Genomic DNA, 14,761 nt, shown 5'->3' with positions numbered 1-14,761 from the left:
GTGTATATATTCAATATCAATATATGTTGAATATTACCTTGTGACTGATATCAAATTCAACTGTACATTGCAGTGACTGCGTTTTTTTTCTAAGAAATGCATCATGACTTCATCAATACAACGAAAACATGTTTAAATGATAACATATGCTTTCTGTGTCCATTTCTCTGAATAAACATACATATATACTAAGGAATATATAAAAATAGTTAAGTATATTCAATGTACAAAATATATAATTTATAGCTTATACACAAAAGAGTAATCAAACACTGTTAACTGTTATACATATATACTGCATTTATATATATGCATACAGATGCACACATTTAAGTTCATTGAAATATATAAAAAGTAAAATAAGGCATAACCAAAATTCAATTAGAAGTGTATATTCCTATATAGTTTTTTATGCACATGCAGTATATATGTATAATAATTAACAGTGTTAGTTCACTTTTTTGTGTATAAGCTATTAATTATTTATTTTGTACATTGGATACACTTAACTATTGTTATATATTCCTTTGTATGTATATACATATGTATGTATGTATATACATATGTTTATTCAGAGAAATCGACACAGAAACCGGCACATGTTTTCATTTTATGCACACATACATATATATGTATGTAAATGTGTATGAACACATATGTATATATATATATATATATATAGAGATATATATATAATATATATATATATATATATATATATATGTGTGTGTGTTATTAAAATGCGTCAAGGTCGCACTTGTGCAAAATTTTGACTGGTTGGAACCAGCCGTCTTTTTCCAAAGTTGAGTTAATGTGTTTTATTACCATACACAGTATTCAATTAAATCAAAAAGAATTTAATAATCTAAATACCAAAGCAATAAATATCATTTATAAATTAGCTTGAAGTGAGGTTATGCAATTCTCAGATAGACGCTCAAGGAACGTACTTTAATTGCGTAAAAAACCCAATAAGTCGTTGATAAAATAGTCAATTGCCTTAAAAGTCAGTAATAATAGAATAGTTACTTACATGTAATTCACACTAATACCACAAAATTTTTTTTTTATATATTTATTATTATTATAAAACACCACCTAAAACACCACTTAAAACACATCCAACCTCGCTAAATGTCAAAAGAGGAATAAGATCAACGAACGTCAGTTCACAAGCTCCTTTTGCACTTTTATTCCGGCGGCATGTGCTGAGAACGCTGAGCTATTGCTTTCATACCGGGTACCTTGAATAGAAAAATTTCCCATTATTGGGTATCAAATTGGTGCAAAAAAAAATATGCATTTACTTTTAAGGCACTTAACATTCGATCTGCAGCTCTCTTAAGAGGGCTTATGTGCTCTCCGTTGTAGAGCTCAATAACTTTAAGTTCACCCACAACGCCTATAATCATATATTGCGCCTCCTTGTGGTTATCACACTCCAGCCGTTTAAACGTAGGTTCAGGAATATTATTTGCAAAACAATAGGCCATTAAATCAGTGAACACATTTTCATTACTCATCGTTTGCAAATGTTTTTATTAAAAACTATTGTCTTTGAAATTGGAACACACGCTTTGCTGTGAATGTTACAAACAGCTGTTTCGCAGAGAGAAAAATTTATGGATGTAATCGACATTTCTTATGAGTGGAGAATCAGAGAGACAATTTTCGATTTTGCTTTCGTTTTATAATACGTTGGTGTTGGAAAGGAACAGGTAGAATATGAACCGAAGTATGTCTATGTATGTTCGTTTCAAATATGTATATGTGAATATATTTCAATGTTTAATACAGTAGACTCTCGATATCGCGAAATATATAATCTCAAGGCGTTTCGTAATTTTCAACACGTTTTATATGAAAGAATATTTTTGGTACATTTATTATTTACAAATATTTGGTCTTTCGTTATTTGGTGGGTCCCGCATATTCGGCATTCATTAAAACAGGGGTCTTATATATTTACATATTACGAAAAATTCTGCATTGCTTATTTAATTCTTCAGATTATTGTACAAAAGAGTGTGTATTATATTAGGGTTATTCAGTACCATATAAAGAATACACATATTTACTTTGCTCAACAATTTGTTATGAAACGATTTAGTTATTTAGTTATCGGGAATCAATTTTACAGCCCTATAAACTTTATTTAACAGCTAACAGTACATCGCATAAATATATAGAATTATTGTCACAAGTTCACGAAGACCGATTGAGCGAGGCTTATGACTTTCGTTCTCACATAATATTGAATTGATTAAAGTTTGCAATCTCAAGAATTAATTATAGCAGCAGTAATACATGTTCGTTAATGCTGTAACTCGGTAAAGTCATAAAATCTTATGAATGGAGGTATTCGGATGCAATTCGATAACTCATTAACTCAGTATTCAGTAAAGTGCAACGCCTAAAGGCCCATTTTCAATTGTTTCTCGGTACAGTTGTAAAATTGAACTTGTTTGTTATGTTTTTCATAAAGGCAAGAAAATGTCAAGCGAAATCAAACAAATAAAATTATAACTTAACTGAAGCTGGCTCTTTTAATTAATTTTTATTTCAATTAATTAATTTTTATTTTAATTTTTTATATATCATCTGATAATAATGCTGATGCATCCATTCTTTGATAACTCGGTAATGTAATTTCACAAAAACAAATACACATAAGACTTCATCACTCTAGCGCGTTACTATGTTAACGAACATAACCGGGGATAAAATATAAGAACTACATTTGAAATTACACATTTATCTAAGCTAGTACGAGTATATTTTTATATACATGTGTTTATTGTCTCTTCTCTTACCATGAGGCTAACAATAAGTTCTAAAATCTTATCACTAATCACATATTATTACAATTTTTTTTAACTAAACTGTACTTATTTTTATTTTATATATATATATATATATATATACATATAAAATTATATATTATATATTACAAAATATATATAAATAAATATATAATAAATAAATATATATAAGTAAACCTTATAATGCAGGCCTCACTTAAATCAATGGGTTAAATTTCTTTGAAATGAATGTTAGGTGGTTCATTTACCAGATCCTTAAGAAAAGAGTGGGGCTTTTACTTGTACCTATTGAATTTTAATTAATGGCTTGAAAATCAGTTCTTTTTAAACGAGAAGTAATGGATAGATTACGAGATTCGTAGCTAAGGGATTGACATGTTCTGTCAGCATTTTATTGTATTTTTTTTCTTATGTTGTCAAATACAGCTTTACCTTAGGAAATTTCACTCCGAATATACCATGGTGCACCAGTGATTTTTTTCAATATTTTTGACTGAGCTTTTTGGATAATTTCAATATTTGAAGCACTAGCATTATCAAATAGCTGTATACCATAAGTCCATATTGGTTTTTTGATCCTGTTATACAAAAATTCTTTATAATCTAGGCAAAGGGAGGATCTGTTATTAATGAAGCAGTGCAACTTAGAGACTTGGAGTTTCATTTGTAGTTTTATAGGTTTGGTTTCAATATGCTTGCGCCAAGTTAGTCGCCTGTCTAGATGAAAACCAAAATGCGTTATATTATCTGCTTGTGGTATGGGAATATTATTTAGTAAAATTGTTGGAGATGTACTCCGATTTAAAGTCAACATGTCGTGTGTGCATTTTAGTTCATTCACTTTAATTCGCCACTTTAACAACCATTTCTCCACCCGAAATAAGTGAGATTGAAGTTGGTTTGAAGCTAGCACAGTGTTTTTGTTTGGACATAAAATTGCCGTATCAAAATTGCCGTAACACCAGCTTCTATTGGGAAATTATTATTAATAATTATTAATATTTATTAATTTTAAAGCTTCTGTTATGCAGATAGGATTCTAAAACTGAGTGAACATTTGAAGGTAATGAACAGCGTATCTTATATGGAAGCCCATTATGCCATACTTTGTCTAATTGTTGTTGTTGAATGGTTTCAGCTTGAAAAGCAGTGCTCTTCCAAAGAATATAGAAGGACATGGCAGTATATTTATTAGCCTGTATGAATTGGCAAGCGTGGCATCTTTGCGTGATTTATGAATCATAATAATCATGGATGTATTCTACTCTGTTGGGTAAAAACGAAATTTAATAATGGCAATGAAAAGTCTTGTGATAAAAGGGGGTTGTGTCAATGCATGATAAGCGAGTTTAACAAAGTCTCAAACAAATCTTTAACAATCGAAAGCACACTTTATTCAGTTTTACTCGAAACGAAATCGGAAACGTTCCTTCTCACAAAAATTAAAAAACATAATTCCTGAAATTGAATTTTAAACTGCAATTTTAATGAATTTCCAATGCCTATTTGCACCGCCAGACTAGTATATTTATATATATTATATATTATATATATTTATATATATTTATATATATTTATATTATATATATTTATATATATTTGTTCGTTACTTAATTACTCGAAAACTAAAACAGCGATTTTTTTAAGACTTTGGTAGACTATTACTAAACGGCAAAGAAAAATAATAGATTAAATATGATCCCGACAGATCGTACACAGATGTCAGTATTGTAGCCAAAAATAAAAATATTTTTTTTTAATACTAACATATGTGTATGTATAAAGATAAAGATTTCTATATAAATATTAGTCTGCTTCCCTATCAAAAAACTGATTAAAGAACACATCTTAACAAGAAGTTAAAATAAATTTTTAATAATACTTCAAGACTTGGAGATAATAACCTTCCATCACTTATCCCTCACTTCACTTCACTTCTCAATTAAAGTGAGAGTGTGAAAATTAAAATAAAGATATCAGAAAAAGAAAAATATGAAAATTTGCATATAGTTTAGTCCAATGAGAAGCCAATCATTTTATTATTCCAAACATGGAAATATCTTCTAAGGGCCTTTCATTTAACTAGATAGAATTCATTACCTAGATGCCGTTGTTTTAGAATAACAAAACCCAGACTGTGTTTACATTTATATAAAGCTAAAATACAATATACTCTGGATCTTCTTTAGACACTGTATATCTTGGTCTGTAATGATAAAATGAAACTAGACTGTAGGTCAAAATCAAACAAATAGATGAAGAAAGAAAGAGAAACAATGCAAGGGCTTTCTATAATCAAATAAATTTTATTGATAGCAAATATGAACGAAGTCCTTTTGCCTGCAAGGATACGAATAGGGTAGTACGCACTGAAACAAACCAAGCCATAGAGAAATGGAAGGAGCGTTTCACCGACTCATTTAACTTCAACAGCGTAAATGAAGCGATATCTGCAACAAGTGCAATACGTGAAAAATTCGGTGAAAAGGTTAAAGTGAAGAAAAGCGGCAGGCAAGAACAATATTACAGCTGAGCTATATAAATACGGAGGTGATCAGGTAGAAATCGAAATGCACTCCTTGATATGTAGAATATGGCACAGCGAACAAATGCCAGAAGCATGGAAAAGCAGTTTAATCTTCCCAGTCTATAAGAAAGGCATCAAATTTGAATGTGTCAACTACAGACCAATCTCGCTGCACGAAAATTTTCTCGTATATTCTGAAAGATAAGCTTCATTTGTGATACTATAGGTAAGTATCAATGCGGTTTTAGACATGGTAGGTCAACAATTGATCAAATATTTGTGCTACGTCAATCGATCGAAAAGTATTATGAGCATAATATTACGCTACACGCACTCTTTGTAGATTTAAGGCAGGCCTTCGATAGCCTTGAAAGATCAGAAATCATAAACGCTCTGGCGTGGAAGAGCGCCCCACAAAAACTTACTCGATTGGTCGCAATGATCCTTGCGAACTTATCAGGCAAGCTTATTATCAATGGACAGCTCTCAGAGTCGTTTTCAATAAGCTCCGGAGTTAAGCAGGGTGACAACCTTTCGGCATTCTTATTTATATTAACATTACACTACATCATTCACTCCCTTGAAAATCTCGGCAATATTATAACAAAGCCGTACCAGATCAGTGCGTTTGCAGATGATATATCATTGCAAAGAGCGAAAGAGAGCTATCAAATGTATTCAAAAACCTAGACGAAAACACTAAAAAATTATTCTTAGAATAAATGAAATTAAAACCAAACACCCCAAGCTAGTAAGAAGGAGCGAGAGTACGGGTATGCAACGCATATCAATTGGTGAATACAATTTTGAGGTTGTTAGCAGCTTTACCTACCTCGGTGCGCTGGTTAGCAACAATAATAATTGCAGAATCGCAATAAGAAATAAAATACAAGTAGCAAATAAATGTTTTTACAAATATTTAGACTTAATGAAATCAAGACTACTATCCAAGGAAAGTAAGCTATGAATGTACAAGACAATAATAAGACCGGTAGCTGCATATAGCTCAGAAACATGGACAATGACGAAGGCGGACGAAAAAGCTTTAAACATTTTTGAAAGAAAAATAGTTCGCCAAATCTATGAGCCAATCCAAATTGATGCAGAACCTTTGCAAAGACGAACAAATAATGAGATTGAAGAACTGCTTAGAAACGAAAATATAGTGAGATACATTAAGTCGCAAAGGTTACAATGGGCTGCATGTAATAAGAATGGGGCCGTAGAGAAAGCCGAACAGCATATTCACGCAAAACCGATGACAACCAGACACAGAGATAGGCCAAAAACAAGATGGGATAAGGACGTGTATGGTGATGCAAGAACGATTGGAGTACTGAACTGGAAGAGAGTAGCTGATACTAATATCTGCTACTAATATACAAACATTAAAATAAACTTTTTGCACTTTTTAACTATTCTCTTAATTACATATTATAATTATTTATCTATTGCGTAGACATTAAAGTATGTCTACTGCATGTTATTTATTTTATAATCCAAAGTATCGGACTATAACTTTTTTTAGGAAACATGAAAATACATGATAAGAAAAAATGTGTTTCAATGAAATATATATATGAAAATTTTTTTTATACGGGAGAATCGGATATTTATGTGATATTAATTATTATATTATTATTTTTTACTCAAATTTGAACTAGCGACGCGCGCTGTTTAAGAACGATATCGGCAAAACAGAAAGGAAGAGAAACGTCTTTTCAGGTAAAAAAAGATGGAAGCAAAAGAGGCGTGAGTACGAAGACCTTGAGAAGCTTGGCGACAGGAATATGACTCGAAAATTCTACCAAAAATAAAAAGCCTGACAATTGGTTGAAAGCCCGGAGTTAATTCCTGCCAAAATGAAAATGGTAATCTGGTGATAAGTGTTGAAAGCATGCTTAATATTTGGAGGGATCACTTCTCAAACCTACTAAAAAGCGATAGTAGTAATGTGATTGAAAGCGAAGATGATTCCAAATTTGCAATCATTGACAATGAAATAATCATCCCGCCTCCCGATCATAATGAAGTTAAAACATCCTATAATGCGGCTTGAAAACAACAAAGCTGCAGGCACCGATGGTTTACCGGCTAAGCTGTTTAAAGCTGGTGGCAAACAGCTATTAAAATGCATGATACAATTTATTCGCAATATATGGTCAGATGAATGCATGCCCAGCGATTGGAATTTAAGTGTTCTTTGTACAATCCACAAAAAAGGCGATCCTGCAAACTACGCCAACTATAGCGAGATCAGTCTTATGAATGTTGCATATAAGGTTCTGTAAAACGTAATGTATGAAAGATTGCAACCAATCGTCAACCAACTGATGAGACCTTATCACTGTGGCTTCAGACCTCGCAAATCCTTCATAAATCAGATATTTACAGTAGGTCAAATTCTGAAGAAGACCCAAGAAAAAGAAATCGTTTTTGACACTACGACTAGAAGCACTCTTTATGTCGCTGTCTGAATTTGGTATCCCAGCAAAACTTATACGGTTATGTGAAATGACTTTAAGTAACACCAACAGCTCCGTTAGAATCGAGCTCTTTGCTACCAGACGAGGATTCAGACAGGGTGACTTCTTTAATTGTTGTGGGACTTCTTTAACCTAATATTGGAAACGATAATTCGAGCAGCAGATTTAAATAGAATCTCCTGAGCGTCTTGGGACCCACGTCACTGTTGACAATTATAAGGTCGATGTTGTGAAAAACTCTATTTACATAGGAACCAGGTTAAACACCAAAAATGATATCAGCCTAGAGATTCAACAAAGATTCACTCTAGCCAACAGGTGTTACTTCGGACTAAGTAGGCAATTGAGAAATAAAGCCCTCTGTCGACAAACAAAAATCACGCTTCACAAATCTCTTATCATGCATGTCCTGCTTTATGGTGTAGAAGCTTGGACAATTACCAACAGCGATGAGAAAGCGTTAGGAGCATTCGAGAGAAAATTCTTCGAAAGATCCTTACCCATTGGTCCCTTACCCATTGGCGACAAGTATCGAATTAGATGGAACGATGAGCTGTATGAGCTCATGTCATACCGCAGAGCATTGACATAGTTAAGCGCATAAAAATTTAGCGACTTCGCTGGCTTGGTCATGTTGTGGGAATGGAAGAAAGTACTACGGCTAAAAAGGTTTGATTCAGTACCCGCAGGTGCAAAGCGTGGTAAAGGACAGGTTATCAGGTGACAAACAATATGGAGACGCTCGGTACTAATAACTGCAACAGCAAACAATCACACATATTTTAATTTTTATCTAGATATTAATAAAACTTATAAAATTGTATGTATTTTTTGAATATGTCACCCTTTCTAGTATGTGCTCTTCAACTTTGGAGAATTGATTCGATTACGATAGATCAATATTATTGAGGTTTGAAGAAACACCTTCGAAATCGATCGGCATTGATTTCATTGCTTGATTTGATTAGACAGTGGCGTCTTCATTGGAATTTACTATAATGTTCACTTTGAACTTGAAGTAATGTACAAGTATAAATATGTTTACTTAAGTGACAAAATTCAATTCTTGAAATAATTACAAACACTTGAATATTTAGTATTCCCGCTGAATCGATTCTTTCTTCATTTTTTGTGAGTAGCAGTGAAATGTTTACAAAATACAAATATAACACAGACAACGCTGGATAGGTTGTTTTTGTGGGAATTGTGTGTATAATAATTCATTATGACAAATTTTGTTTATTTTCGATATTAATAACTGAAAATGATAGAATGATAGATATAAATAAATAATCAAATCAAGAGAACAGAATTGAAAAGAACACACGTCCAATTCAATCTTTAAAAATCTGCTAAATTGCAGCAAAATTTTATCGGAACTGCAATTAACGTTAGATCAGATACACTCTCATTGGTTCAGCGCTCCAACAGACAATACTTGTACGTCCAAAGCTACGTAGTCCATATTTTTGTAAATGTAAGCTTTTTCACAGATTTCTGAATCAAAATTAAAATTAAAATGGAATGAATTCTGCAAATATCAAAAACTTTGTATTTGTAAAATATGTAGAAGAAATTAACTTAGTTTGAATTATTTTTTATTATCAAAAAAACAATTAGTGTTTTCTGAGAGAAGATTATGGAATATTCTGCCTTAGGCAAAGAGTGTATTCATACAGACATCTTAAATGATACAGACACCAATGAGAACCATTTATACTTTTTACAAATATGTACACATTTATTTTCATATGGATATGTAAATTGTTTAAACTAAACTGCTGCTAAGTATTATTATTATTATTTGAATTTACATCTCAGCGTGTGTTATTGCTGGGATTCACATAATTCCGGATGACAGCATCAAGGAAATTATGCTCTGTTGAAGTGTAGTCCATGTTCTACATCTATTAAATTGTGTTGCTCCTTCTAAAGAATGTTGATCGTTTCCCTCACTATTGCACATGTATGCAACAAGGCGTATTTCTGCATAGTATTTATTAGAAGTTTAGAGAGTTCAAGTATGTCCATAGAGTGTGTGAGGGTTTTGGGTACTAGAACAGTGACTGATAGTATTATTGGTACAACAACCACTCGCTGAAGTCTCCAAATTTCTTTGATTTCCCTAGCCAGTGGTATGTAGTTGCTCATATTTTCTGCATACTTCTCCTCAATGTTGCCATTATGCGGAATAGCAACATCAATCAGGTACGCTGAATCATTCCTTCTATCAGTCCTTCTACCAGTAGGATATCAGGCTTATTATGTGTTATTAGTCGATCTGTGTAAACTTGTCGATCCCAGTACATACAAAAATTGGTGTTTTCTAGCACCGCAGTGGGTTTATATTGGTAAATTGGACAAGTTATAGAGATCAATCCATGCTTGAATGCAAGATTTTGGTAGATTACCTTACATACTGCATTGTGCCTGTTTAGATATTCCCTTGGTGCCATTACAGAGCAGCTGGAGATAATGTGATCCAATGTTTCTGAGACTGAACCACATTTCCGACACAAGTCATCCTCAACTCGTTCTTTAAGAATATGATTGCGATAATTACGAGTAGAAACCACGCCATCCTGTATCGCGCACACAAAACCTTCAGTTTTTTTGCTGGTCAGGCACCACCAAATCTAAAGGACAGAATACTCTGTTCTTAGTTTAGTGCCATACAAAACCAAAGAGGACTCAGCGAGTCTCCTTGAAAAATACCTCTTCTGATTTGTATGACGTCTGATAACTTAACGCCATCAGCCGTAGGTACCCATAATATGGTACTGCACCCTTTCATTATTACCGTCAAAAGTTTGATTAACTCAGGATCTATGCGGTATAGGCGTAAGACATTGATCAGCCAAGAATGTGGGACACTATCGAATACCTTAGCATAATCAATAAAGCAACTAAATAGGTTTCTTTTTGCTTTTACTACCTGTCCTACTGCTATCGTATCGATTATCAGTTGTTCTTTGCATCCCTTTGAACCACTTCGACAGCCTTTTTGTTCTTCGGTCAATATATCATTAACATCTAAGTGCGCATATATGCTTTTGCTAATCACCGACGTAATGAATTTATAAAGCGTCGGCAAGCAAGTGAGAGTCCTTGTTTCCGCTGGACAGTCAACTCTCCGGCCTTTTTATTAGATTTGTTATAAGCCTTGCAAGTTAGTTATGGACACATCGAAACTGTTTGTACCAGAAATTCTGCACTTTATCCAAGCCTGGCGCTTTCCAATTACTGGATCTTACAATGGTTTCCCGTACTTCGTTCTCAGTTACTTCCATAAGTCGCATTGTGGCAATACTGGCATAACGATTATGTTCGGAATCTATCCACTCTGCATGCAGAACATGGACTTTAGATGATTCCCACAGCGCACTCCAATAGTTCTTTGCTTCTGTAACTGAGAAAGATGCATGTTGTCTAGTGTTGTCAGTTGAACCAAGTGTAGAGAAGAATTGACGTTGATTTTTTATATACATAGAGTTCTGAACACGTCTGGCATGTGCCTCTCCATATCTCTGTAAGCGATTACAAACAACAGAGAGTTTTTGCTTTAAAATATCCATAAACTCTACGACTGGTGTGTCTCTATGAATAGAAAACTGCCTGTATATTTTTACTGCATATTTCTTTAGTCTACTATTTGATCGACTTACATTATATCCACCATCCGCCATCCATGGCGGAATACCTTTTTGTCCCGCATCAATAGCAGACGGCAATAGCAGAGGATCTTTTGACCATGTAACCTTATTGCTGTTACTGCACCACAATACACAAGAGATTGTAAGTGTAGAAGTGTAGTATCAGGATTTAGTCGAGATAAGATTTCGCTATTTATCTGGGATAGAATGATTTGCGTTGCATTGGTTGTATGGAGCCTAGGAGTTTTAGGCCAATGCAATGGATCATTTTCAAAGTATTTCAAGTATGCTGTCTGAGACTCGTCTCGGATATTACTCGAGATATTAGCTGGGCGATGAAGTAATGTGATATGGCGAGTATGGTATTGAATGTTCACAGGACTAGAGCGGCGTATAGGCACTGAATTCGTACTATCAACCACTGACTCTTCGTTACGAGCTGTTCGGGTAACTTTGAATCGAATGCGATCCCTGGTAGAAGCTGGAATCTTCTTGCTTCGCACAATGAAACGGTATTGATCTGAGACTCTCTGAACAGTTACATGCGAATATTGGGGGAAACGTTCAACAAATTTTTGATGTAGCATGAGACGGTATGATGTTAAGTCCGTCAAAGTAATTTCATAGTAAGCACGGATAATGAAGGTATTCATTTCATCTGTCCATTTCATCCGCTGCTAGGACTGTCAATCAAACAATCAAACAGATTTAATGAGAAAAAAGGACTGTCATTTGCGTTTTGCTAAAAAAGTTTCATATGCAATTTTTAACCATTTTCTCAATGCATTTAAGATTGCAATCTGGTGTAGCAGAGTTCTTTTATTAAAGGTAATGAGGTTTGTTATTGAAAATGCATAGATTAAAAAATTTTCAATAAATATGAAAAAATATGTTGCCACAATCGATGTCAAGTCCACATAAATCTAAATTGTTTATATTTGATATTTTAACGACAATGTTAATTAAGATTAAGACAATCCTTTTCTTTTGACAATTCTCACTGGCAACAGCTTACGGCAGTTTCTATACTTTCTACAAAGCAGTTTTTATTTTGCACTCAAAAGACTCAAACTTAAAGTTCTTATGTCTGCCGTTTGACATAAGCTTCTTTCCTCTTTCAAACGGTTGCTTCTTTCATAAAAGCTTCTACAATTTTTTGTAAAATATAGGTTTAAGTACTGTGTAAACTTTTGCCCACCTTTAAGATGATTTCAGTGTGTTAGAAACTCACATCAGTGGCGGAGCTAGACCAACTGTGGACGTCGGCGACATCGGAGGGGCGAGACCCCTTTCAATACCGAGTTATAAAAGTAAATAAGTTCACTAATATAAAGAAGCATATATGAGAGTATGTATTGCTAATCAAATTTAAATCGATTTTAACTTTGAGAAGCTTCCTTCAGCAGAAGCTGGCTGACTGGAACTATGAGCATGGTTCTGGTTACTATTCTTTACTATTATTTAATATACCGAATGAGTTGTTTGATATCGTTGTGTAAGTCGAATGCGCGATCTTAAAAGCTGAAGTTTTTAATACAGTTCAAAAGGATGAATGCTGGCGTTTTCACCTTCCGTAAGTATTATACCTAAAGCACTATAATGCTATAATCCAAATTGTTTAAAATATCCATTGTGTTTTGAATCGACAGTCAGTATCAATTACGATAGTATCTATCATTGTAGTAAAAATGTTTACTTTATACTACATTTCAACAAATTGTATGGGTTCATCAATATATTCATATTTTCTTTAAATTCAGATGCAATTTCATAACAACTTTTTTCTACAAACAATTGAGACAATTGTTCAACTGTTATGCAAATCTAGTATTACGATAGTATTTTATCCAAATACGAAATGAGCGTAGACTATCAATAGCGATCTTAAAGTTTACTTAAGTCGATTGCCATACTTTATTTATATTGCTCACGCATAGTAAAAGTTTATACCACAATCCTATTGCAACAATAAATTCGAAAGTCAGCATTTCATTAAGAACTGATTCACAATCAGTCTGAGTTTTAGAATCATCAGTTTTATTTCTCTGGTCATTCATGCATTCAACAACATTACCAAATTGCAAGGCCTCTTTTTGCGGGGCTCCTGTGCGAGGTCGTCTGTGGACGCCAACCACCAGCACTGACTTACATGATAGCTTTCGATGCTATCTCAATAGAGAAAAATTAGAAGACAATTAAATCCAAATAACTATACCTAGGGTATTATGAAATCAAACGCACGCCTGCGAGCATATTATTTTCAAAGCTTAAGCATAGAAGAAAATTTAACAGTGATTCTAATTACAGAATACACCACTGCACCATCATGATGACACTATATGGAACTAAGGAAATATAACTAAGTTCTCTATAGAACTTTGATTTTAAAAATCAAATTTAGAAAATATATTTACTCGACTAGGAGCACTTGCTAAAACATTTCACATATGTTATATGTTCTTATTAAAGCATCATTAAAAAATAATAGGGAAAGATAATATTTATATATATTAAAACATAATATGTATTAAAATGAGTAACAGGCAAACCAAAGAATGTTGGAGGTCTGTAGCTGAAAAGTTTATGAAGAAAATAAGAACACAAAGGAAAAAATAATACCACTCTTTGTTATAATAGAATTTGTAAAGAAAATGTTTACTTTTATATAATTTTGAAGCCAATAGCTATTGTATGTCTTTGCTTGTTTTTTAATTGTTTTCTATTTTTTTGAACTATTCATACGAACAGGTGTTACCTTGTTGATCCGAACCAATTTAGATATGAGACTTTTGCAGAGTCGACCAAACTTGATTTACGTGGTCCAAATTAATAGTGCCGACATTTATATATTGCACTCTATAGTAGAGATTTCAGTGCATGCGATTTATCAATTAAAATCAATAGTGTGAATCTAAAAGTATTATTTCAAATAAAGACGCTAACACCATTTTGATCGTTTTGTACTTTTGATCCATAGGTATACAAAACTCACATAATGGTTTCCACATAATGGGATTCCCCGCATTGAAGTTGTAGAAACAACAGTTGTTCTCAGGTAGGATATCTAAGTGGTGACAGATAAAGCTTTGCCTCGTGACTTTTTATTATATATGCATACTGTATAATTACTTTGTGTTTTATATCATTAAGCGATCTGTTTTATAATATATTACTAAATAGATATGATCAAGTTCAACAAATTATCGAAATTCATTCTGATTAACATGATTTATAACAAATAAGAAAGTTTATAATCTAACTGAGAAACACTTT

General features: G+C 33.1%; 2 protein-coding genes across 2 annotated transcripts in view; both read right to left on the bottom strand.

Moving 5' to 3' along the window:
* The window catches only part of LOC119690276, a 23,670-nt gene extending 22,154 nt beyond the window's left edge, over positions 1–1,516 (bottom strand). The window contains exons 1-2 of the mRNA XM_038105299.1: positions 1,308–1,516; positions 1,034–1,244 (exon numbers count right to left, since the gene is read on the bottom strand). The gene's annotated coding sequence lies outside the window, so the exon portion shown is untranslated. The remainder of the gene's footprint in view (positions 1–1,033; positions 1,245–1,307) is intronic.
* A 9,489-nt stretch (positions 1,517–11,005) lies between these two features.
* LOC119688698 lies at positions 11,006–12,141 on the bottom strand. The gene is made up of 2 exons (XM_038103365.1): positions 11,705–12,141; positions 11,006–11,606 (listed from the first exon to the last, which is right to left on the bottom strand). The coding sequence occupies exons 1-2, from the start codon at positions 12,139–12,141 to the stop codon at positions 11,006–11,008; spliced, it is 1,038 nt and encodes a 345-aa protein (XP_037959293.1).
* Between the last annotated feature and the right edge of the window lie 2,620 nt (positions 12,142–14,761).

Source organism: Teleopsis dalmanni, chromosome X (assembly GCF_002237135.1).
Source record: "Teleopsis dalmanni isolate 2A chromosome X, ASM223713v2, whole genome shotgun sequence".
Classification (NCBI taxonomy): domain Eukaryota; kingdom Metazoa; phylum Arthropoda; class Insecta; order Diptera; family Diopsidae; genus Teleopsis; species Teleopsis dalmanni.
This window is presented reverse-complemented; position numbering and strand designations above follow the sequence as displayed.

Bases quoted from the DNA above. Each gene is read 5' to 3' on its own strand.
- LOC119688698 (XM_038103365.1), bottom strand. From the start codon at position 12,141: ATGAATACCTTCATTATCCGTGCTTACTATGAAATTACTTTGACGGAC. The intron at 11,607-11,704 runs GCAAATCATTCT...ATTGTGGTGCAG, and splicing joins CTCCATACAACCAATGCAAC to TAACAGCAATAAGGTTACAT.